The sequence below is a fragment of the Artibeus jamaicensis genome, unplaced genomic scaffold (assembly GCF_021234435.1).
Source record: "Artibeus jamaicensis isolate MK-2021 breed Jamaican fruit bat unplaced genomic scaffold, CSHL_Jam_final scaffold_612, whole genome shotgun sequence".
Lineage (NCBI taxonomy): Eukaryota > Metazoa > Chordata > Mammalia > Chiroptera > Phyllostomidae > Artibeus > Artibeus jamaicensis.
In genome coordinates, this window is record NW_026522049.1 from 3,021,532 (window position 1) to 3,045,639 (window position 24,108).

Sequence of the window (24,108 nt, forward strand, 5' to 3'; positions counted from 1 at the left end):
CGCTCCAACCGAGCCAGGGCTTGACAGTCTTTCAACGTGTGTCCAAAAAACCCAAACTTGACTGTCGGTAGCAAACCCACACCTCACATCATTGTCCCACCTCCTGTCCCAGGCTGAAAATGGCTGAAGGCCTTCTGGGAGAAAAATCAGTTGCTTTGAAGCACACACTCCTGGGTGAGCCCGGACCTGTGTGTGTGCCCCGTGCTCACACCTCTGCAGAGTCCCGGGCCAGCTCTGCCCGGCTGCCAGCCTGGACTGGGAGCAGAAGCTTTGCCTGAGAGCTGGGTGGCCTCCTGACTCTTCACCATGCAGATCAACTAAACCACACGGGGCGGGGGGGGTTCCGGACTTACACCAAGGCCGTCGCTGCTAAGCCGCACCACACCGACCGTGAGACCCCCATCTCTAATTCCATCAGTGCTAGCTCTACGGGAAGGCGGTGAACAGGAAGTCCCGAGGCCCGTCTTGATATATCAAGTTTCACTAGAAGCTTCCCATCAACTCCTCCGTGACTCCCCCCTCCCTTTTGTGGCCCCACCCACCACACGCCCGGGTCCAACTGCAGTGCCGGGGCCCTGCCCCACCCCCTCCCCCCATGAGTCTTGTTTTTATGTTCACGCCCACACTCAGGTCCCCAGCTCTTCTCCGGCACCCAGCTCAGGGCTTGGGTATGACAGGAACTCAGTACATTTTGTCAACTCGGCTCTCCTCATGGAGACAGACAGACAGACAGGGCAAGAGGCAGGTGGAGTCCAAGATTCCGACCTGGAAAACCGACTGGGTTTCCCACGCTCTCCTGTGGTGAGATCCTCGAAAGTCAGTTTCAACTTCAGTGCCCCCCACCTCAGCTGCGACCTGCTACTGGCGAATGTAGACAAAACTGAAAACATTTATAAAACCACCGATATCCCAGTGAAACAACTTGAATTTTTGCAATGTCACAGATCACCAACAGCCACTCTGCCAGGTGCTGCAGTGACAGGCCCACGTCACAGAGGAGAATGAACAGGGGTCCTGTTCTGTCCGGCTCCGACACAAGTGTCTCCGTCACGGTGTCACATCAGCCTCCCGGCCGGACAGAGCGCTGGGCGCCAGGCTGCATGGGGGTGGGCGGCAGAGCCGGCACACGGGGAAGGACAACAGTGCGAGGTCGGCGTGACTGCTGGGGATGTCCCCACAGTTGGGCAGGCGTCTCGTGCCCAAACCCTTCAGGGTTTAAACCGGCTGGAGGCAGCAGAATCCCGTCGCCCCCAAGTCCCCAGATCTATGGACAGCCACCAAATCTTTACATCAAGCATCCTACTTGGTGCTTTTCCATAAACTTCTCCTAACTTCCCCAACAACCCCACGAGGTAGTTACTACTCTTCTCACTTCACCAACAAAGACACCGAGGCCACGAGGGGCTGCCACACCGGCCCAAGGTCCCTCAGCTGTGAACAGGGACCCGCGGTCACCTGAGTCCCAAATAAATCAGTGCCCTCGAGGTACATCCGGCAGGTCCCTCCCAGAGGCCTGGCAGAAGGACGCTGGTGTCAGTGGGGGCCGCGGAGGTCCACCCAGTCCCACACGTGCAGGGAGGCGTCACTCGCCGCTGATAACAAGGTCCTTGGTTTGTGGGGGTGCCAGGTGTGGGTGGTGACCAGCGGAGCAGGGTCTGTCCCGTCCCCATCCAGGAAGATGTGACCCCTGTGAGTGAAGACAGGTTCTGCTCGGTCCTCCGTTCCGTCCCAAGACGTGACGTCATGGACCTGCACTGTCCCATCAAAACCTGAGGAAGAACAAGAAACGAGAAGGCTGACACTGAATCTCTGAAGCAGTTCGTATAGTTGGTGCCATGGAACCGAAACAGGCCCTGGGGGAGGAACCTAGCGGCGAACGAGGTCCCTGGCGGGAGCCGGGGGCATGGGGCACCGGCTGCAGGGGCAGGTGAGGACCACAGTCGGCCGTGCAGCTCTCAGGTGCCAGGCCTGAGGCTAATCCTGGACAAACGTTCCAGTGTTCACAACTGTATGAAGTAGGTACGAGTCTTCACCCCAGGAGCCTGAGGCTTAAGAGACTTTTTCAGACCTTTCCCATTTGCCCCAAATTCCAGCCCATCTGAGTCTCCCTCCGCAGATGGCCCTGTGTCCCACCTGACGGGGAAAGAGACACCTTTAGAGGGACATCCTCAGCTCCCCGTGACCTAGTTTTACCCACACTCACGCCACCCGGCTGTCTTTAGAAGATGGTCCCTCCACCCAGGCTCAGTTCTTCCAGTCTTTCTGCATCCTGCCATTATCAATGATCCTTTCTTGCTCTTTCGACTAGTCTTTCAACCTCCCTGCCCCTCAGCGGATGCTTCCCACTGGCCTCTGGATTACCCTCATTAAAACCCCCACTAAACCAGACACGGGCCCAGCAGCCTGCTGCCCGAGGGGCTTGCTGTAATTCAAAAAGCAAGGACACTGAGAGACCCCGTGTGACCCCATCACCTGATCCCGGTGCAGCCCGTGGCTGTCCCATTGTCTCCCTAGGCCTCCTGACCAACCTCAGAACCGACTCCTGCTAGGAAAGGGAAGCCTGCTACCGTGTGTGAGGGTGCAGCAGCCAGAATGGGGGAGGCCTGCCCCTGAGGAGCCCTGGGAGAGAAAGCTCAAATAACACACGTGAAGTCCTGCTCGGCAGCACCTGAAACGGCCAGGCAGCTGTCCAGGCCTGGGGCCCAAGTCACCCGCAGCAGCTCTGGGTCAGGGCTGGGTGTGGACACGGGGCACTGGACTGAGCGCACAGGATGGCTGAGGTCGCGGGGGTCCAGAAGACGGAGCTGCCCATCTGAGCAAAGGCTGGCGATGTTGGGTCCAGGGCCCGGGGCCTTGCCCCTGACCTCCGCACACCACTGCCCTCCACCAGGCCCGGAGCCGGGACTGCCGGTCTGTGAGGGCGCCCACTTCCGGCGGGTGTCAGCGAGCCCCAGCCGGCCCGAGGTGCAGCAGAAGGCAAAGGTGTCTGCATCCAGGACCTGCAGGCCACTTAGCTCCTCACTGTCACTGACACCTGGAAGACAGAGGGAGAAAGAGAAAAGCTGCTGGAGTTGCGTGGGTCTGGCGATGGCAGGACTGGCCGGCCACAAGTCCTTCCCCTGCGAAGCGTCCCCCGTCCCAGGCAGCATTAGCCGCATCTCCCTGTCCTGTTTGTCTCGCCATTGTCCTCAGCTAGGTGGCTGCTGGCCCTGGCACGGCCTCCTCTGGTCCCAGCATGGGAGCCCCTTGAAGCCAGGGCTTGACTCATTCATCTGGTGTCCCCGACCTCGTGGCTGGAGGGGCGGGCACGGGGCGCATGCGGCCGTACCTGAGGCATACGTGGTCTTCTGGGACTCCAGATCCACCACCTTCAGACCGCTGAGCCGAGCCCCGTGCAGGACTGCGGGTGCCGCTGCTGGGAAGACGGAGACCCTGGGCCAGAGACCCTGCTCTTTCTCAGGCACAGCAATGGCGCCGACAGCTTTAATGACATCTAGGGGAAAGGGGAGGCTTCCATCATCATGGGAGGAAGGCAGCCAGCCTCCCCTGCACATCGGAAGGTCCAGGAAGAGGGAACTGACAGTTGGCAAGAGACGATGTGGAAACATAAACTGAGTTATGTTCGCATTTTGAAACTGTCAGCAGCACCACAGTTTCTTCATAATCTGTCTTATAAACTTTTGCACACGGGTGACAATGAGTCACAGCCGCCACCTCAAAAGCTCCAGCAGCAATTCTGGCTTTTTACAGTTTTGCGGAGCACAAATGAAAGGAGAGGAAGGAATACACTGACCGTGTCGTTTGTACCACACGTGCAAATAGCAGCTATGGGTTCGTGAACTAATACGAGTTCTTCAAAAACATATCCCATGACCTCAGCGCACTGCTGAGGCCTCACAGGCAAAGACTATGGTGCAACAGTCCTTGTTTTCAAACACAGACTGGACAAGAGAGTCCGTGTCCACGAACGAGTCGTTTTCACCCTGAACAAGAGGAAGACGTGTGACCCCAAGCTGACCCAAACCTCCATTTTCTGTGTCTGTTCCAGCCTGCTCGGGGGCAGGCAGGCTCCGCGTCACCTCTGCACCTGCAACCGAGGCCTCTCTGGAGAGAAGCCGTGCACGGCCGCACTCAGAAGGAGCGGCCTGCGGTCTGAGCCACTTACAGGGAGAGGCCTGTTCTGCTGCTCCAAGAGAGCACACATTGTCTGCTTCCCGGTCTCTGGAAAAGGGAGGTCTACATATTTTGTAAATTCTAAGGGCTAGGTAAGTCAGGACAAGAACAGAAGGGATGTGAGAAGGAACGCTAACAGGAGTTGGGTAGCAAGCCCGAGAGCATAGGCCACGAGGCCGTTCCCAAGCAGGGAGCGCACAGAGGGGGCTGCCTGGGCTGAGCGAGAGAGCGCAGGGCCCTTGGGCCTTGCTGCTGCCCAGGCCTGCAGCCCTCAGTGCAGTGTTGGACTTACTCCAGGAACCTGCTCCCACCACAGCATCTGCAGAGGCTCGTGGCAGACACAAAAGCTGGGCCTCGGGTACCCGCCCGGCAGAGCATCCTGACTCTCCAGGCCACACTGAAGCAACGCAGCTCCCTCCTCCCTTCCCAGCGCCTCTGGGGAGCCTGCAGCAGGTCCCCTGGGACTGGCTGCTCTGAGCCCGGGCCTGGTGGCAGAGGTGACTTACCCCTGATCGGGAGAGGAGGAGGCCAAGGGCAAGGCTTCCAGGATGGATTTCAGAGACGCGGGGGAAAACAAGGGCTTTGGAGCCTGAGACTAGAGAGCGGCTCTGCAATCACCAGAGAAAGGCAGGCGGGCTCCCTCCTGCTCTCGCTCAGCCACGGGCGAGGCCCTCCTCTGGGAAGGTCCACAGCACACTGACCAATGCACGCAGCCCCACGCCGTACAGAGAAACCACCAGTCAAAGCAGAAGATGCAGGAAGGCAGCTCTGAGAACTCAGTGACAACACAAAAGATTCGACTAAGAAAACAGCGGGCGCAGAGCCAGGCACCCTTCGGGAGTCCCCACGACTCCCGGACCCGGGTTACTGAGCACACCTACCGACACCCCGGAGGCACTGCCCCTGAGAGGGGCTGAGCAGCCGAGGAGCCAAAGAAAATGCTGAGGTCCGTGCAGGACTGAGGGAGCCACGCCAGACTGAACACTTCACTTCCAAGGGGAAGTGGGAGCCCTCTGGAGCTGAGAGGGACCCTCGGCCCTTCCAGGGGCTGGGACAGCTGGAGGAGGCCTGGACAGCGTGGCCTCCACAAGGTCAGCCTCAGGCAGCCATGAAAACACGGCCTGGGAGCCTCTGAGCTGGCCCCCCGTGTGCGTCACACAGCCTTCGGTCGCGTTAGGTCTTCCAGGGGCAAAGAACAGGGGCCCAAAACACCCCGTCAGGGGCACTTACAGCCTCGCCATACAGTAATGAACTTCCATTTGGTTTGCACGGCAGCCTGTGAGTCTGACAAGTGCGTCTGCCCCGGTGAACAGGTCAGATCTGTTTCAGACGTGCTGACAAAATCAGGTTTTCAGATGCCGAAGCTGTGGGTCAGAACTGGACCTTGGAAAATTCTCCAAAATAATTCCATGCTTTTAGGTTTCCAGGAAAAGTTTTCTCCAGGCTCTAGAACATTCCGCATTAATACCTGGGGAAGATGACTACCTGATTTCCTCTCACATGAGCATCAGAGCAAGATGCCTGGGAGGGGCCGCGGGTTCTGCAGGCGGGCAGCCTGGCACCCCGGCCCCTTGCAGACCCGAGGCAGCAGCAAGGCGCCTCCAGACGGAAGGCAAGACCCCCCCATCTTCAAACCGCCGTGGTGCCGCACAGCCTACTTGCGGGCAAACCACAAGTTACTGGTGCAAGGACAGATGTAAAGATCGATGGAATAGACTGGACAGTCCAGAAGTGAATCCTTCTGTTTACAGTCCATTGATGGTACCACAGGCACCGAGGCGAGTCAGTGGCGGAAGGTCGGGCTTTCTGACAACCGGCACTGGAACAGCTGGAGAGTCAGATGCAAAAAGGTAAGTGCACGCCACCCTTACCTCACACCACACACAAAAGTGAACTCTAAAAAGAGCGCAGATGTAAATGTGGGAGGAACAAAATCAAAAGTCTTGTGAAAGAAAACACAGGGGAAATTTATTTCTTAGCTATGTCACGAACAGTGCAGTCCCTAATGAGAAACAGTGACAAATCAGACCTCGTGGCAACGAGTCCCCAGAGCCCCACGGCCTGCGTGGGAGGTACACGGTGACACGTGCTGACCAAGGGAGAGGCCGCTGCTGCTGCAGTGACAGTAATTATTATCATTATTATGAACGTGCCCTTTCCTCGACAGAGCTGCCACCGCCGGCCAGTTCCAGACAAAGTGTGGGCGTGGTGCACGCCGTGGTCAGCAAGAACGCCGGCTCCTTTCTCGGAGCCCATGTCCTACTGTCCTTGTGAATGTGAACAGGTTAGCCCCCCGGTACGGACTCTGTTCTCGACTCAGGGATGTAATGAGATCTCACGTGTGGAAAGCGCCCAATACAGTGCCTGGGACGTAACACGCACCCATGAACACCTTGGGTTACATCCTACAGATCCACCTGCACAAGTATCTGTGAAAGCGTACACAGCAGAGTGTCGGGGGGCCCTTGACAGCGCACTGTTTCAGCTGGGAAAAAGCAACCTCGCTGCAGAGATCTATCTGAATAGGCTTTTCACCGAAGAAAATGCATGAACTGCTAATGAGCATGAGGGAAGATGCTGCACACTACCAGTCCTGAAGAAAACTCGAATGAAAGCCACGATGATACACAATTTCACACCCATTAGGATGGAGAAATGGGAGTTCTCCTACCCTGCTGGTGGGGATGCGAATGATGAAACATTTGGGAACACGGTGTGGCAGTTTCTAAACATGTCGGACATAAACTTACCACATGACCCAGCAATTTCACTGTCTACCCAGGAGAGGTGAGAACATGCACACATCCACAGAGATTTATCAGCCAAACATCAAACCCATCCACTGGCAGATGAGCAGACGAATGCGGCACATGCAGACAACAGAGCACCACTCGGCCGTGAAGGGAACAGGCTACTGATCCGCACGCTGTGACGGGGAAGACAGGCCGACCTCAAAGCGACACGCTACGCGAGAGAAGCCAGAGACCAGGGACCACACATTGTTTGATTCCATCCACACGAAGGGGAATTTGTAGAGACAGAAGGTAGATTAGTGGTTGCCTGGGGCGGGGTGTGGGCAGGAGATTAGCAGTAAATGGCATAATGGATCTTCCTGGAAGTTAGGAAAATGCTCTAAAAATTGATTTACAGTGACAGTTGCACAACTTGTTAAATTTACTAAAAATCACTGAATCGTAGGCCAGAAATGGGTGAATTTCAGTAGAAGTATGTAGCCAACGACTACACGACGAGAGAACGATTCGAGCACCTGAAGTGACACAAGGGAAACAGCGGAGGAGGGTGCACAGGGCCGGCAGCCTCGCAGTGAGGGAGGCCACACGAACTGCCTTCCAGCGACAGGGACTCTTGGAGGGGAGCCAAACCCGGAGGCCGTTCTGGGAAGCAGCCAAGCGAGGTGGCGCGGGGACCCGCTGGCAGGCAGAGAATCAATCGCGCAGGCTGGACGACAAGGCTCTTACTGGAAGAGGGACGTGGGGCTGGATCGGCACTGCAGGCTCCGCACCTGCGACAGGGGATGCAGAGGGCACTCCTCTCCACTCCCAAGCGCGGCTGGAGTGGCTTCTCTGGGGGAGACCAGGTCAACCAAGCCTCCCGCTCACTCCGGTTTTCCTTCCCCGAGGCTACCATGCAGCAGAGAGGGGACCTCCTGCTGCCTCCTCCCCCTCCAGAAGCGAGCTCACCTGCCTGGGGGAGAGGCAGCTCACTACGTGCCCCGCCTGTGACTGAGCTGGTAAGTTCAATTCCTGAAGCAAGTTACAGGAAGCTCCATTTGGGGCTTGTGTGCTATGCTGTGGTTGCTAATTCATCTCTGCCTGCATTAAAGTAGACACTGAATTGTAATTCCCACCTGGCTCTGGGTCTACTTCTTAATTGCCTCAGATTAGGGGACAGAGGTGTGTGTGTCAACCCGCACCAAGTTAAAGCCACTCACCACTGTCCTCTGCGACCTGCCACACCTGCAGGTAACAACCTGGAAGGCCACTGGTCACGAGCAACCTATTCAGGACAGACAGGCAATCTCGGGTGAGACAGTGGAGAGCTCACCCACACACCCTTTCCCCTCTTCAGCCCACTCAGAGTGGGACTCCTACACCGCCCCCCTCAGGAAAGCTCACTGCAGGAAGGGTCTGTCCAGACCAGTTACCCTCACTGAATAGGAGGAGCAGGCTCATCCACTCTAGGGACAAGGCCACAGCCATGGAGAGTCACGGGGCTGAGCTGGGCTTCCATGCGGCATGGAATGTCCTAGAGAGGACACCAGCATGAGCTCGAGCACGCAGTTCTGACCCAACTCCCAGCCTCTGCCAACCAAGCTGTTAGCCCCCAGCACACGCCATCAGCTCTCTGAGAACCTAAGAGCATCCTTCTACTTTCTACTTGGAGCAGCTCCAGAGATCTGTGGGTTACGGTAGTCAAAAGGCCTTCTGAGGGACCATGAAGCCACCAAGCAATAGATCCTCTGTGTTCCAGCTTCTGTGTGCGTGTGCTGAGGTGGGAGGGAAGTGGCGGTGACGGAGGCAGAACATCCCTCACAGTTCCAGCCACTCCATCCCCAGTGGAGGGTCTGGGTCACGAGCTGACCATACCTGGTGTCTGGCACGTGCTTCAGATCAAAGACTGGCCGGTCAGAAAATCCTCCGTGGCGTACCTTGAAATCTCTTTCTGGGAATAAGCCCTGAAATACAGAGGGGTGGCCAATCAGATAGAGCCTGCTCCCCAAAGGAATGTTGAGGAAGAGCTCCAGGTAAGGAGCCAGATACCAGCCCAGCAGGAAGCCAGGGAAGCTGCTCTGCTGGCAACAGATGCTTCCCCCTGCGGGGCCTCGTGGGCTGCGATCTGTCGGTGTTGGTCTCAGCTGCCTTCATGGGCAGCTTCCCTGCTATATTGCAGATCCCAAACCCTCCTCCCTACCTTTCCCCAGCCCCTTTCACTCTAGCACAAGGCCTTCTACGGCCTACACTCCAGGCCTTTTGAGAGCAGTCACTGAGGCTTAACAGCTTCATAGTGGGGGAGGGGGGTAGAACAACAGGAAGTTATCAGCCAACTAACATATTCCCATTTCTCCTACCACCTCCCACTGGAAGTCAGGTGGGTTCTTCTGGCAATAAAAACATTGCTACCAATAGTCCAGCATTTATTGTATCAGGCACTGTGCTTGGTGCTTTATCTACTTTATCTCACTGAATTCTTACAAACACCCTGTGAGATGTAGGTACTAGAATTATCCCTATTCTAAAATGACAAAACTAAGGCACAGAGAATTTCAGCACATTTTCTAAAACCACTCAGGGTTATACTGTGAATCTGAACCCAAGTCCATCTACTAAGTCCATGGTCTTAACCACCAGACCGCTATCTCCGTGCAAAGAACTGGAGGCAGAAAAAAGGAAGTGGCACATGAGGGAATGGGAAAAGCCAGCGGTGAGGTGGGAGGCAAACCAGGTCTCTCATAAAGGCCCGTCTGGGCTCCTGCTTGATAGGTGCGGAGCGGTAGGAAATTGCCCCAGGGCAACAGGGACCCCGGCTGCCCTATCGGATGAATCGCAGTGATTTTACAGCAATCCCAGGCAGACACTAACTCTTTTCTTTCTTCTTTTTTTCAAAATATTTATTTATTTTTTAGAGAGAGGGGAAAGGAAGGAGAAAGCGTGGGAAAGAAACATCAATGTGTGGTTGCCTCTAATGTGTCCCCTACTGGGGACCTGGCCTGCAACCCAGGCATGTGCCCTGACTGGGAATCGAACCAGCGGCCCTTTGCTTCACAGGCTTGTGCTCAATCCACTGAGCTATATCAGCCAGGGCAACTCTTTTCTTTTGACATATTCTCTTTTCTTGGCTTCTGAAACACTGACCTTTTCTGAATTCCTCCTACTTTAAATATTTTATTTTTTATTTTTGATCTAGAGAGAGCGGAAGCGGGGGAGAAGGAGAAAAATGTCAACTGGCTGCCTTTCACATGTGCCCTAAGGGGCCAAAGCAGCAACCCAGGCATGTGACCTGATTGGGAATCGAACTGGCAACCTTTTCGTGTGAGGGAAGATGCCCAACCAAATGAGCCATACTAGCCTGGGCACTCTCCAACTTCTTAGTATTCCTTTTGAGTTCCTCTTTCTCTGTCCAATCCTTCTGTCTTTAGCCATCTTCCCCTCTTATTCCTTATCTATTACACACTTATTCTCGATCATTCTAAGGGCTTTAACCACCCTCTACACCTTAATAGCTCCTTAAATCTATTTTTGGTAAACTACAAGTGACCTCTTCCTCCAGTAGCCCTCTGGAAAATCACAAGACATTCCTTAATACTTATCTGCGTGAGTTTCTGCCTCCCTCTATCGGATTGGAAGGGCAGGGTCACGGTTTGTTCTCTCCATCTCCCTCTTTCTAGTCAACAGCAGCTAGTCGACAACAGAAGCTCCAGGAAGGTATAATAGATGACTAAAGGTAGACACATATACACAGCATTTGTATTTCAAGTTACCTGGTTTTCTTTTACAGACAGTCTGAGAGGTAACGTCAGATGAAGAATTTCATTTTTTTTCAGGCTTTCGTAGCCAGCAACAAAAACTCCTGGAGAAAGAAGTAGACACAGCTGTGACAAACTGCTAGAAAGATTCTGGACTGTGGCTGAGTCTAGAAACTCTGCCAAACCCGTTGAATTCCTTTGTCACTGACAAGCAGCCAAGTTACTGGGGGATGGAACAGATCCCCATCTTAGTAAGTGCCAGCAGGGCACGAAATTGCCGCAAGTGACCACGAGGCTCTCAGAAGAGTGGGTTGGGTCCCTCTGGGCTGAGCTCCTGCTTCCCAGGTTGAGTGGGATCCCATCTCCTCACCTTTGTCACCAATCCATTCAAGAACTCGAGTGGCACCTGAGAGGTCGAATGCATGGAAATCCTGGTACCTGCATGGTAGGGACACAAGGTTACATGGTGCACAGCACTTCACAGTTGTTAAAGAACTCTGACGTGGTCCGGTGTTTGGGGACCCAGGCTCTGGAGTCAGCCAAACCCAGGATCAAGTCTTCCTACACACGTTTTCCTTCCTGTGTGACTGGAACCAGGCCAGTCACGATATCCCCGAGGCTTGGACCTCTCAGAGCACCAAGATTCCCCTAGGTTGATGCGAGGAATCTATGAGATAACCTGGGGTTCGACTCACTGGCTGGCACAAAATAATAGGACACTTATCATTACCCTTCACGAGCACTGCTCCTACTTGGAGCACCTCAAACCACTTGGCACACTCGGGAATGTGCCACATCCCAGAGGCGGGAGCCGAGGCCCAGGCGGAGTCCTCCGTGCGGCCCCGCCCCTCCGCCTGCGCTCGCCGGACCCAGGACAGGATTCCCTACGTGATACATCTCGCGCCCGCCTGCCCGCCAGCCTAGCTGTGCAACTGAGTCCCCCAACCCAAGCCCACACGATTTACAAGCGCAAAGATTGCACCAGCCAGTCCTCCGCAAGCTCCATGGTAACTGCCACTTCCGGTACCCAACTTCCGTCTGGGAGCCTTCCGGCGCCGGAGCAGTCTTCTCGCGAGGAGTGGGCGCGGCCTGCTCGGACATAGGGGGCGTAGCCTCACGCCAGGGGGCGGGACTTAGACTCGTAAGAGAGGGGATGCGGAGACGCTGTGCCCTTCACCTGCCTAGGTTCGGGGTTCTCCCCGCAAAGGCTCCGGAAAAATGACGTAGAATCAGGAATCCCCAGGAGGTCAGGTCCGGGCAGGGCCTGAGGGACCTGACACCGATCTTTACGACCAGGTTATTTGAAGCCCAGTGGGCCAGGGCCAGGTAAAATACAGGACGCCTGGTAAAATCCCAGTTTTGAGTAACTTTATCCTAAAAGTATATCCATGCAATATTAGGCCATCTTATACGAAAAAAACGATTATTTGAAGTTCTAATTTAACTGGGCGTCCTGTACTTTTTGCCCACTCCGGCAATCCTTCGGAAAGCAGAGAAGAGTTGAGAGGGCAGCAGAGTTGGGAGTCCCGCCGGGCTCTCACCCTTGTATGTGCCAGGGCTCCCCTCAAAGCCTGGCGAGAGGATGAAATGAATGGGGTAAGCAAAGCAACTCCTTTTGACGGGCAAGGAAACATAAGACTTGCCTGTAGGTGGCAGAGGCGAGAGCAGAACCAATTGCCTGTCACGAGACCTGGCCTTCAGCAGGTGTTGAGTAACCTGCTTGCTGAATGGGCTGACGAGTAGGAGTCCCCGGGGCAGTGCCTGGCTGGTGCCATGGAGTGTTCTGGGGTTTTGGGAGCCAGCCCCATCTCATTTGAACACCCCATCATCCAGACCCCTTTCCTTCCCATCCCCTCAAACACACTGGAAGGAGAGGACCAGACGTTCTATGCAAAGAGCAAGGCCTTTTTATTCACCACTTCAACAGGGAAGCAAGAAATACAGCAGGAATATAATTTGTGTCTGCATTGACGACATTCCTGGTGACCGGACCAGAAATCACAGTAATGGAGTAATGGAGATCTGAGCCCAGGATTTACAACCAGATGGGGCCACTGCCAGGGTCCCATTCAGCACCTTCCCTGGGTGGGCGCAATCTAAGCCACGTGGTCGAGTCTTCCTCATTAACGGCATCACTTCTGCAGCATTCGCACCAGCAGCCTCCTGTACTGGAAGGGAAGGCACAGGAATTGACCCAGGCGGAAGGGGCGACTGATGGGGGCATCCCGCCGTCCCTGAGCACTAGGCATCCAGTCACACAGGGACAGCCTGTCATCGGAGGCAACCTCCCTCACCTCTCCCTGAGGAAGGGTCTGGAAGGGGTCGGGGCGGTGGTTTTCTCACAGTAACAGCCCCACCCTCATGGTCATGCCAGTGAAGGGAGATCACGGAAGTCTACATATGGTGACTGGCCCTCTGCCAGGGTCAGTGTTCTCATCACCCCCCCTACTCACCTCTGAAGCCCGTCTCCCAGGGCCAGGTACAGCGTCGTCTGAGATTTTCTAGTTGGTCTGCATGTTTCAGGCCTTCAAGACCAACAGCCCCAGAGGTGACATCGTCTCCCTTTCAGACCCAGCCAGCTCGAGCTCTTACCTAACCCTTTCATCTGAGGTCCCCAGGGTTGGGGTGGTTCTGGGCATCGGGAGGGTCAGGAGGGTTGACTGCAGCTGGACCTTCTCTAGGGCACGCCCCTGCCTTCTCTCAAAATGTACGCAGTCCATGCTCGGCACAGAGGGGGATGCAAAGGTGAGTCAGCAACAGGCGCTGCCAGGGAGCTCACAGACTACTCTAGCTCCCACTTACTAACCACTTTCTATACACCCGGCATCAGGCTAATAAGCACGACATGGTCTCATTTAAGGGGAGATCGGCACTATTACCCCCATTTTATAGATGAGGAAGATGAGGCTTAGAGAGGTTAAGTGACATTTCTAAGCAGCTAAGTTTTCAGCCTAGCACACTGTCGCCCCTAATCTGCCACCTCACTCTGCCTTCCGCACACAGCAGCAGAGTACCAGGGCGGGTGGGGTGGGGAGGGGATAGCAGCAGCAGCAGCGGGGAATGGCTAGAGACTGGGGCTGGCTTGGCTTTAGCTTTGGGGCCTTGAACCCCAGAGGTCAGTAGTTTACAGCCAAGGCTGATTTTAACTCCTGCTCTGCCTCTTCGCCAGAGCATCTCTGACAGTGTCTGAAGACCTTTTGGCTGTCACAATTAGGAAGGTGGGGGGGATGATCTAGTGGACAGACACTAGGGATGCTGCTAAACTTCCTACAATGCACAGGACTGCCCCCGCCAGAGGGAATTACCCAGCCCAGAACGTGCGGAGGTCGAGAAGGCCTGCCACTGGTCACCGAGCCGATGACAGACTGGGAAGGGCGCTGGTCAGTGTGAACAAGGCCGGCCTCTGTCTCAGCTGCTGACCGACCCTTCTGCCCCCTGTGGGCCTCAGTGTCCCAGCGTCAACCATGAGCACAGAGCAGGCACCGCAAGGGTGGAGAGCTGGGAAAGGATGAGTCTGGACTGTCTGGTGAAGGTCCAGCTACAAGACGCTCATTTCAGACCAGGCAACTGGTGAGGGGAAAACCTGCTTCTTACTCTGTGGGGTTTGCTGGGAAGGTCAGTTTCCTTTTATTATTATTTTCTTTCTTTTTATTTTTTCACCTGCCTTTCTTTCTTTGGAGTCCTCTTCCTTTGAGCTCTGGATCACAGGGAGAGCCTGGAATCCCTGGATTTCTGGGGCCCATCACGCCTGGCCGGGCAGGCACCCCCTAAACCCAGTGCTGAGCCAAGGGGCAGCCCTGGCTGGGTGCGAGGTGGGGCCTGGCTCACCTGGGTGCGAGGGGGTGGGCCGCTGGGGCTGGTGCCCAGAGCTTTCCTCAGCAGGAGGATCCTGAGCAGATCATGACTCAGCTGCAGTCTCAGATCCCTGAGGGAGATGTGGGGAGCTGTCCCCAGTAGGGGTGGGCTGGGGGGCTTCACACTCTTCTTGCCCATGAAGTGACCTAGAAAGGAGGTGCCGAGGCACAAGGAAGTCGGGGAGCGAGGACCCCATCATAGTGGGAAAGCTCCGGGTCTCTCCCGCCTTTTAGTTTCCCGGCAGGAGTACACGCAACCTCCCCCTTCTTCACCAAGGAGCCATAAGGACCTCTGGCTGGTGGCCAAGCCTGCACCTCACCTTTTCCTGAACAGCTGGAGGGGGTGGAGAGGACGGTGCAGCGAGGAGCAGGTGGGATGGGCCGGGGCGCTTAGGGAGGGTAGCAAAGGGCAGAGAAGGAAGTGGAGAAGGAAGAGGGGTCTGGGAGGTGGAGGTGCAGGGAGGAGACACACACAGGTTAGAGGAGAAGTCAGCAGGGTCTTGCTTCAGGGAAGGGCCACCAGTTGGCAGGCAGACACAAGACCCAGCCTCTCAGCTTTTTGTGAAACTAGCCGAGGGACCTTAGCCAACTAACTGACCTGTCTGGGTCTCAAGTTGTCCATCTACTAAATCAGATGAGTTACAGGGTCCCCGCCCACCCAGACACTCTGTCTGTGGCTGAAGGGCAGCCAGAGAAGAAAAAGGGTTTGAGAGCACAGTGGTGAGGAGCACCTGCCCAGGTCCCAAAGACTTACCGGTGGCCCAGAGGTTGCCCCGTGGGTGCACTCGGATTTTGCTGGCCTGGCCACGGGGCTCGGGGAGATCCCAACTGAACGATGCGGCGCTGGCAGCGAGCAAGGCGAAGAGGAGGATGCTGCCCAGCCACCGGGCGCCCTGCGCCCGTAGGGCCATGGCTGTGCCCGAGTTGCACTGCCGCTCCACTCCTGCTGAGCTACGAGCCTTTCCTCGGCGCCTGCCTTCCCGCTTTTAAACCCGCGCCCTGGGGCGGAGCCTGCCTCAGGAGCCGCCCCTGCTTTCCGCCCCGCCCGCCCCGCCAGCCCTTCCACGGGGTCCTCCACAACCTATACACCCAGACTCCCGCACCGGTGGGCACCGCTCCTGCGGGATGTTCGGCCTTCCCTGCTCCCGCCCCCCTCTTAAGCCTCCCTTTGCAAGGGTAAGAGCGGGGCGAGGATACTCCCCAGTATCATACCGGCGTCCGAGCCCTGCAAAGACCCAGGTGCTGGGGGAGCCCCTCGCTCCCTCCAGTGACTCTGGCTGGACTCTGGCCAGCTCTTCCTCCGCTCCAGGTTAGCACTCGGCACTCAGCGGAAATCACAGCAGGTGCCTGGGCCCGGAAAGTAGGGCGAGGAAGAGATAAGGAGCCCCACCCCACGGACACCCTGCTGGGGAGAGCGCTGCCAGCAGCTGCCCGGCCGGTGGAGGCGGACCTCTGGGCTGGGGGAAGGGCACCGGGCCAGGAGTCCTGTGCAGGCTGTGAGGACCCCACGCCCCCAAACCCACTCTTCTTCAACATAAGACGGGAATAACCGCATGGCCCTATTTTTAATACTTTTACATTTTTTACAGTTTTCCGTAGTAGAAAGCAGCTGCCCTATAGCTCTGCCCACTCACACTCAGTATCACCCCCCCCCCATCCCGAGCTGTCCAGTCTTCCCCGGGAAGAACTTTTGGGTCAGCGGCATTGCTTTACGAGCAGGCAAAGAAACTGGGCTCCAAAATAACACATTTCCTTTAGCTTAAATGTCTACTAACCACCCAAGCTCAGGGCACGCTGCTGGGCACTGGAGACGGAAGGCACAGAGTGGCGGCGGAGGCGGAGGCGTGGGTGGAGCCGGCCGGGGGCTGCGGACCCTGCCCTGGAACACCGCACACCAGGGCTGTGTCGGAGCCGCTCAGCGAGGGCTGCTCTGAGGCCTGCTCCCGCGGGATCGCCACCCCAAAGGGAAGCGTGTAAGAGGAGCTGCCTCCCAGGAGCATGACACACGGGGCAAGGTCACTCCGCTTCCGGCCCTGGCTTCCCCCAACCACCTTGCTTTTCGTCTCCCACCCCGGCATTTACACCTCCCCGCAGTCTCATCACAGCTTAGCCATGGTGCACAGATATAGCTCTTGTCACCTTCCCATAACAGTCACCCCCTCGGCGACCCCCTCCCTCTCCTCTGTATCAGTCACATGCCCATCCTGTCTTCTCCGGTCCTCGGATGCAGTGACTGGTGGGAAAACACAGGAGCTGGCGTTGGGCGCTGCTCCAGGAAACATCTGCAGGGATGTTTCTCGGTAGGTTCGCCTCTCTCTTCCTAGGTGGAAACGGGCTCCAGATTGAGTCACTGGTCCAGACCCCACACTGGAATCAGACTTCAGGTCTGTTGGGACCACTCAGGTCAGGGCAGGGGCTGCTTTCCCTCAACCACTCCCACTCCGCTTTACTATCCCAATTCTAAACACCAAGTTGGTTTAGATTTCTCAGGAGGAGAGAAAGCCGGCCCTGAATCTGGAGCTTCACCTCCCTTCTGCAGGGACCTCGGGATGCTGCGCTGAGTAGGCCAGGCCTCCTCTGACACAGCCTGGGTTCACCACCCAACAGCAGCTCCGAGGCTGCCCCCAAAGGCTGCCCCCGGGTGCCCCTGGGATCACTGTATCTCAGCCTAGCACAGGAAGAAGGAGCCCAGAGGACCCTGGAGAACGCAGCAGGGCAGCCAGCCGCTCCACAGCCAGCTGTAAAGTGCTGCTCAGGAATGAGAAGCGTTAGGCACGGCAGAGAGGGTGGCTGGCCGGAGACAGCCCTTCTTAAGGGATCTCCCGGGAGTACAAGGTTCTGGGTTCAGGACGAGGACCTCAACTGCTGGCTGCCTGTTCCCCAAGTTCATGGCAATGGCCAGGGAAGTCCCAAGGCCCCCATTCCTCCCACAGGGAAGACTGGCAGTGAAGCACATGGCGGTGCAGTGTGGAAGCTCATCAGAACTCACTGCTGACTCTCCCCAGGTTCCTACAACATTTGAGGACATCCACGGGAAATGCGGGAAAGATCCATGAGATAATCTGAAAAATGACTTAAGGAGGGAAAAATACGTGGCAAATACTGGTATAAGTAATGCCAACCAAACATTAAAACTGCACCCTGGCTGCTGGCTCAGTTGGTTAGAGCACCGTCCCAGTGAGCCAAGACTGCAGGTTCGGTCCTGGGTCAGGGCTCATACAAGAATCGACCAATGAGTGCAGAGATGAGTGGAACGTCAAATCCATGTCTCTCTCTCTCTCTCAAAGACTTTTGTAAAAACATCATGGTTTAAAATCAAAGGTTGTTTAAAAGAGAGGACACGTATTACTGTTTGCTATATTTTCATTAAATTAGAATCCATTACAAGCAACACCTTTCACAGCTGAGTCTTTGTTGACACGTTTTCCAAAAGCGCATCCATGCTCCTGTGACCCCCAACACTATTCCGATGCATTAAAGACCAGTATTACACCCCTTTTATAGAGAAGCTAACTCCTGCACAAAGCAAGCTAGTTTCCGAGAAATTAAACAAATGGAGAAAATGAGTGTGGACTTCAAACAAATGAAAGATACAGAGGACAAAAGAGAAAGAGAAAGCAGAAATTTAAATGAGACATCAATGAGCCTAGTAAAAAGCAATGAGGACAAGCATAGAGCCGCTCTGAATAGGACGGTGTCACACCAGTCTCCTGGCCAACCTCTGGGCGCAGGTGCCCTTCTGGGGGCTGGGGCACCCACAGGAAACATCCAGAGACACCTCAGGCCTTTCTCTTTGGAATAAGAAAGGGGTTGTAGCATCAGAAAAACAGCAGAATCTTTAAGAGAGGCAAAGGGAAGATCAGGGATATTTCATAGTTTCCCAAAATTGGAAGGAACTCAAAGACATTAGCTAGAAAATCAGAACCTTAGTCATTCATAAGGAAATATTTCGGAAACTGAAATTGTCAAAATGCAATTCTTTTATCGGACGGTATTTATTTCAAAATGCTTTTTCTTAAAAAAAAAAAAAAAAGGCTATCTTTACAAAAAGAGAGAGAATACCGATATCCGATGAAAAAGTGATGACAGTCCCCACAGTGGCCGAGAAAGCTCGGCTGCTCGCAGCCAGGCCTCAGGGAGGCGGTGAAGCCTCCAGGGAGCCAGGGGCCAGGCCCGGCCTGAACAATTAGCTGGGTGTTAACAGCCACATATTTCAGGGGTCATTTCAGTAACTGAAATAAATACGCTTGAAACTTCAAAGAGGTGTCAGTGCTTGGAAAGCTGCCTGAGAACCTCGCTGTATCTAGGAGATTTACTAACCCGAGCAAATCCACAACAGAACCACCCAGAGACTCTGAAGAACCATTCCCAGGGGCTTTGCTACTGTGCAGTTTATTCCAAATAAGAGCCTCACCAGACTCTGCAGAGGTAGGCAACGGGTTACGACACTCAGCACTGTGACATGACCCAGCAACCGACCTCGAGTTCTGGCTCGTCGTCCAGGAACTGGAAGGTGCTGGGCAAATCTCTCCACTTCTGGTTTTTCTCTTTTGTAAAATGGAGTTGATTTTGAGGACCAAGTGAAAGAAAATAAAAACCTACTATAAATTCAAAAGTACACAGCAGAGCACGTGGCAATTCTAAGTACTCGACGTTGTGAGCTGGGTCCCAGGAGAAGCAGAAGCAAAGCCTGAGTGGAACCTGAAGCCCATCCATCATGAGGCAGAAAGCTCCCCTGGGCAGCGGCAGAGGCCCGGTGGTGGCAGGACAGTCCACCCAATGCCTTGGCAGAGTGGCCGTGACACTGGGAGCTGCCTGATCCACTAAAATGCTAGCACAGCTCCTTCAACTTTTGACCAAGTCCAAGAAACAAGTTCTATACAAGGTTCTCTCTTTTTCGCGTAAACCAGTCATCGGGCAGACAGCGTCGATCGAACTAAATGCCAGCCAACTGGCTGACGTGTGTGGAGTACGTCCTGAGCACTCATCCTTTTAACTAGACTCCTGGAACCAAAGCTTACCAATCCACTCGAACTGGCCAGTTAACTAAGTGAGGGTTCGAGAGATATGATTCTGAACTGAGAGTAGGTGGCATTCCAGAAACTCCTAGACTGGTAGAACAAGAATCTACACTTTGAACATCATGTTCAATATAATACTATAACTGTATGTGAGTAACCAGTTTTTATAATATCAACTTAAGCAAGATGAAATATTCTCAGCTGGTGAGGGTAACAGGTTGGATACAAGAGACAAGAGAGAGCTTATCAGAATGAGGAAGAGGTACGAGAGCTGTCCGTGTCTTCAAAGAGGCCGTGGTTGTAGGAGTAAGGAGCGCTACGCTGCAGAAAAGCCAGCCGGAGGCTCCGGGCTGGCCAGGTGGCCGCCGGTTTCCTGCGAGGCGGCCCCACTCGGCCTGCGCTGAAGGCACGAGCCCTGAGACCCTCGGTGGGCTGCCTGGCACAGAGGCTACTGAAGAATTCCCCACGCCCCGGCGAGGAGGCCCCGGAAGGAAAACTCCTTGGTCCTCGGTGTCATTACGCATCGTTGTCGCTTTATCCCATCAGGCCTGTTCCACTAAAGCACAGGCACCACCCTGTCCCTCTTCACACAAACCCCACGGGGCTGAGAGCCAACTTGCACAGCAGCCTTCTGATCCATCTTATCACCTACTTGCTTTTCCTTTTCTCTTCCCATTTACTTTGATCCCAAATTCTTTAATTATTTTGGACCTTATCACGTATCTTGTGTCCAAACCTTTTTCAGCCACTCCACATCCCTTTCGCAACAACGCAAGGCACAAATAAAGAGCAGTGTAACGGGACGGGAGACACACAGGACTCAAGAGGCCGGCCCCGCCCCAACGCCGATAGGGAGCCGGTTGGGGGCGGGGCACCCGTCCTGGGAGGCCGGGAGGAGCGTGAACAGAGCCTGGCAGCGCTGAGCAGGATGAGCTGCACACTCGAGAGCTCAGTCAGGAATAAAAATGCTCCTCTTCCGGGCTCCCCGTGCACAGGGTCCTATGCGGAAAAGTTCTGTTTCACGCTGCCGCTGTTAAGGCGCTGAGTCCCTGGCAGAGGAGGGACCTGGCCTCACTCATCTTTGTATCCCCGGGGCCTAAAATCTGGCCCGGAGTAGATGCTCGATGAACGCCTGCTGGGGAGAAAGCTCTCAGAGGTGGGGGCAGCGGGCTGGCACTGCGGGCAGAGCGGCGGGCACAAGCAAAGGCTGGGGGTCCGTACCGTGAGGCCACTGGGGAGGGCACAAGACGTGGGATCCGCTGAGAGCTGAGGCTGGAAAAATCCTGGGTGCTTAGAATGACACTTCGAAGGCAATGTCCTCACTATTTCTGTAACATTTTTTATTTACTGATTGTGTGTGTGTGTGTGTGTGTGTGTGAGAGAGAGAGAGAGACATTCACTGTTCCACTTACTTAGAGAGAAAGAGAGACACTTATTGTTCCACTTACTTATATATAGAGAGAGAGACACTTATTGTTCCACTTACTTATACACTCAGTGGTTGATTCTTGCATGTGCCCTGAATGGGGATTGAACCCACAACCCAGAGCATCAGGACGACGCTCTAACCAACGGAGCCACCCCACCAGGGCTCTTCAGTACATTCTGACTGCACCTGGGTATTCTCATCTCTCACACCTTGTGGTTAGAGTTCTAATCCAAGAATTCTAGACCCAGACTCAGGACTGTAGCTGTATGCGAAGGGTCCGATTTATTATTTTATTTCTAAAAGCCTGTCTGCTACTGCTTACAGTCCCAGGAAGGGAGGACAGCGACAAAGACGTGCGCAGCCAGAAACCAGCCTGAGCAGGCGGGCCTGACCGGAGGTGCACGGTGAGGAAGGTGGACGCCCATCCAGCTGCGGGAACCACTGGGCCGTGTCCGAGGCTCGGCAGAGCGATATGCATCATGGACGGCCCCGCCCAGTGCTCTAAGGGGTCGATGGGACTCGGAAACACACTTGTGCAAATCACCAACACTCGTACTCAGGAATAACAGAGCTTTCGTCCCAAGACCGGGCTCTCCGGACGCCTGAGACGCCCCGAGAACAGTGACACTCACCGACGGCTCCCACCGGGAAGCAGCACACAGAAGAGGCCGAGGACACCACTCAAAAGGAGAAAACAGGGTTCGCCTTAACGATTCTGGAAAGGGAACATGCTGCTCCAATGGAACCATAGAGAGAGAAAGTTTTCAGATTCAAATTTGGCAAGACCAAGATAATGTACTTAGCAATTAACAGGGAAGTTGAAATCGCTGTAATGGGCCATGTGCTCTGCCCCAGAATAACAGTTCAATACTACTGCTACCCTAAGTTATTACTACCCCTGGTTCCCAGGCCTGGCTTTGCCGAACATTCAGTCCTCGCCGCTGGATGCTACAGGGAAAACGAGCCACCTCCGCAAAGTGGACTCTGGCCCCGGAGTGGCTTACCATCCATTCGAGGAGGGGACTGGGGGCCGGGGCGGAAACGCACACAAGAGGCACGGAGCTGCGCGTGCTGGGCGGGCGAGCGAGGGAGAACGACGACCTCTGCGGAAAGGGAGGCCCAGACACGCACAAGCGAGAGTGTCAGTGGAGAAGCGGCGGTACAGCACCCGGGAGCTTCACGGTCGCCGAGGTCAAAGTTCGAACTTCACACATACGTCATACTTAGGGCAAACAAAATCTACGGTCCAAAAGAGCTACTTCTCGGAGTAAAGGGGGTTTACTTCTCGGAGTAAACAGGTGGACATGACCTAACATTGGCAGAGACTGGCCCACTGCAGGGAAGCCCTAGCGACAGGGCGCCACTCGGGGGACAGCAGTGGCAGCAGAAGGGGGTCCCTTTGTGAGGGACCGATGTGGGAAAATGAAACACCCAGGTGTATGCACCTCGGAAGAAATGGTGAGATCTGGAGGGGAAGTGTGTGGGGACGGCTGTGAGGGTAAGCTGAAGACCGGCCAGTCAGGTGAGTGTGCCCAGGGGGCAGGGACTCGAGACCGGACGGAGCACAGGCGTCCGGAAAGCGCGTGCCGCCCACAGTGGGGTTGATGAGCGTGGACGGGTGCCGGCCAGGGCACAGCCCCCCCCATCAGATTCCCGTCCGGTTTTATCGAGTCTTACTCTCCTCAATTCCCTTGGCTCACAATGATTAAGCCCTCCCAGCTCTGAAAGAGCTTACCATTCCATTAAAACATCAAATTAAACATCTCCGGCATTTACATTACATTTTCAAAGAGCTTTTAAAATACACTGTGTTTACAAGTACAACCTCCCAGTTTTAAGCTGTTTTAGCACTAAACTAGATAACACAAAACGTGGGAACATAATACCTGTCTCCACAAAAAATCTTTTTATTTTTGGCTAATAGAGCAATTCAAATATTTGTACATGATTTCTTTACTTTTCACAGAAATTTAGCTGTTGCTTCCAAGTAGAGCATCCAGGCAAAGGAGGGAAAACAGTAATGTCACAAAACTGAGTGTGAAGAGACGCAGGCGAGAGACACGTTAACGTCCCCTCCTGGGGGGTGTGTGGGGGAGAAGCTGGGCTGCAGAGGATGCAGGGCCAGGCCGCCTGCACGGGGAGCCTGAGGACGCCCCGAGGCTGGTCTGCAAACAGAGGCCGGGCACTGACTCTGTGGTTCCACAAGGGAAAGGGGGAGGGAGCTGCCACCCTGCCATCCACACAGGGGGCCATTCAGCACTGTCCTTGGCGCCTGAGAAAACAGACGCCTCCCCACGGGTGCAAGGAAGCACCAGTGAGCTGTGATCTGCCAAGTGGCAGGCTCTGCTGGGACCAGTGAGAGCCCGTATCTGAGGCTTGAAGGCTGAAGCCTCGATGGCACTGTGCTCCACAGGGGCCCTCACGGTCCCTCTTCTCATTCCACTAGCAGTACAGCGTGAACTGAGGTCCACCTCGGGGGAACAAGTACTAGAAATCGTGTCTTTCGCCCAAAACAGAATGCTTGAGATTTCAGATTAACACAAGAAGAGAACAAAGTATTCAAGAGTATTTTGTGCTTAAAACACATCGGCTTTCCCTACTTTTCCTTCTTCCCTAACTGCCTCAATAGCGAAAGAAGAAAAGCAGAGCTGGGCTTTGCTTCCACCACCAGGACCCCGGCCTCCGAAGCCTGCCGAGCAAAGCCAGGAACTAAGAGGGCAGGTCCAGGCGGGTGAGAGCTCAGAGAAGACAGCAGCCGAGGGCCCTCCGGCGGGCTGGCTCCCAGGCCCCGCCCTAGAGGCCGGCGCAGCATCTCAGGAGCAGAGGAGGGGGTGCGTCTGCGGCTCAGGGAGGGCCTGGGCCTCTCGGCCTCTCTGGCTTGGCTGACACGCATCTGAGTCACACCCTAGCAAAGAATCAACTTTGTGACTCAGATCGCCTATGAACACGACAGCTACTTTGGCTTCATGAGAACAAACAAACCAAAAAATACAAGCAAACAAAGAAACGGCAGGTAGTGTGAGGACGGCCTTCTGAGTGCTCACACGGTTCCGTGGAAGGCTGTGTCCCCCCCAAGGGGCGCTGAGAACCGGCAGGGGAGGAAGGCTGCCTGAGGGTTTCCCGGAAACACAAGTCAGGGATAAAGGG

General features: G+C 55.1%; 2 protein-coding genes across 4 annotated transcripts; both read right to left on the reverse strand.

Moving 5' to 3' along the window:
• Nucleotides 1-867: 867 nt before the first annotated feature.
• Nucleotides 868-11,683, reverse strand: WDR73 (WD repeat domain 73). Of its 2 annotated transcripts, none has more exons than XM_053658954.1 (8): nucleotides 11,623-11,683; nucleotides 11,028-11,095; nucleotides 10,673-10,761; nucleotides 8,781-8,869; nucleotides 8,126-8,190; nucleotides 3,329-3,493; nucleotides 2,669-3,034; nucleotides 868-1,769 (listed from the first exon to the last, which is right to left on the reverse strand). In XM_053658954.1, exons 1-8 carry the CDS (start codon nucleotides 11,661-11,663, stop codon nucleotides 1,534-1,536), a joined length of 1,119 nt encoding a protein of 372 aa, XP_053514929.1. In that variant the 5' UTR covers nucleotides 11,664-11,683; the 3' UTR covers nucleotides 868-1,533. The 2 variants fall into 2 exon arrangements, with proteins under 2 accessions (XP_053514929.1, XP_053514930.1); XM_053658955.1 differs by having other exon boundaries at nucleotides 1,678-1,769; nucleotides 2,647-3,034.
• Nucleotides 11,684-12,541: 858 nt separating this feature from the next.
• NMB (neuromedin B) lies at nucleotides 12,542-16,343 on the reverse strand. 2 transcript variants are annotated; one of them, XM_053658887.1, is made up of 3 exons: nucleotides 15,266-16,343; nucleotides 14,486-14,658; nucleotides 12,542-12,820 (listed from the first exon to the last, which is right to left on the reverse strand). In XM_053658887.1, the coding sequence occupies exons 1-3, from the start codon at nucleotides 15,420-15,422 to the stop codon at nucleotides 12,656-12,658; spliced, it is 495 nt and encodes a 164-aa protein (XP_053514862.1). In that variant the 5' UTR covers nucleotides 15,423-16,343; the 3' UTR covers nucleotides 12,542-12,655. The 2 variants fall into 2 exon arrangements, with proteins under 2 accessions (XP_053514862.1, XP_053514863.1); XM_053658888.1 differs by having other exon boundaries at nucleotides 12,698-12,825.
• Nucleotides 16,344-24,108: the final 7,765 nt, after the last annotated feature.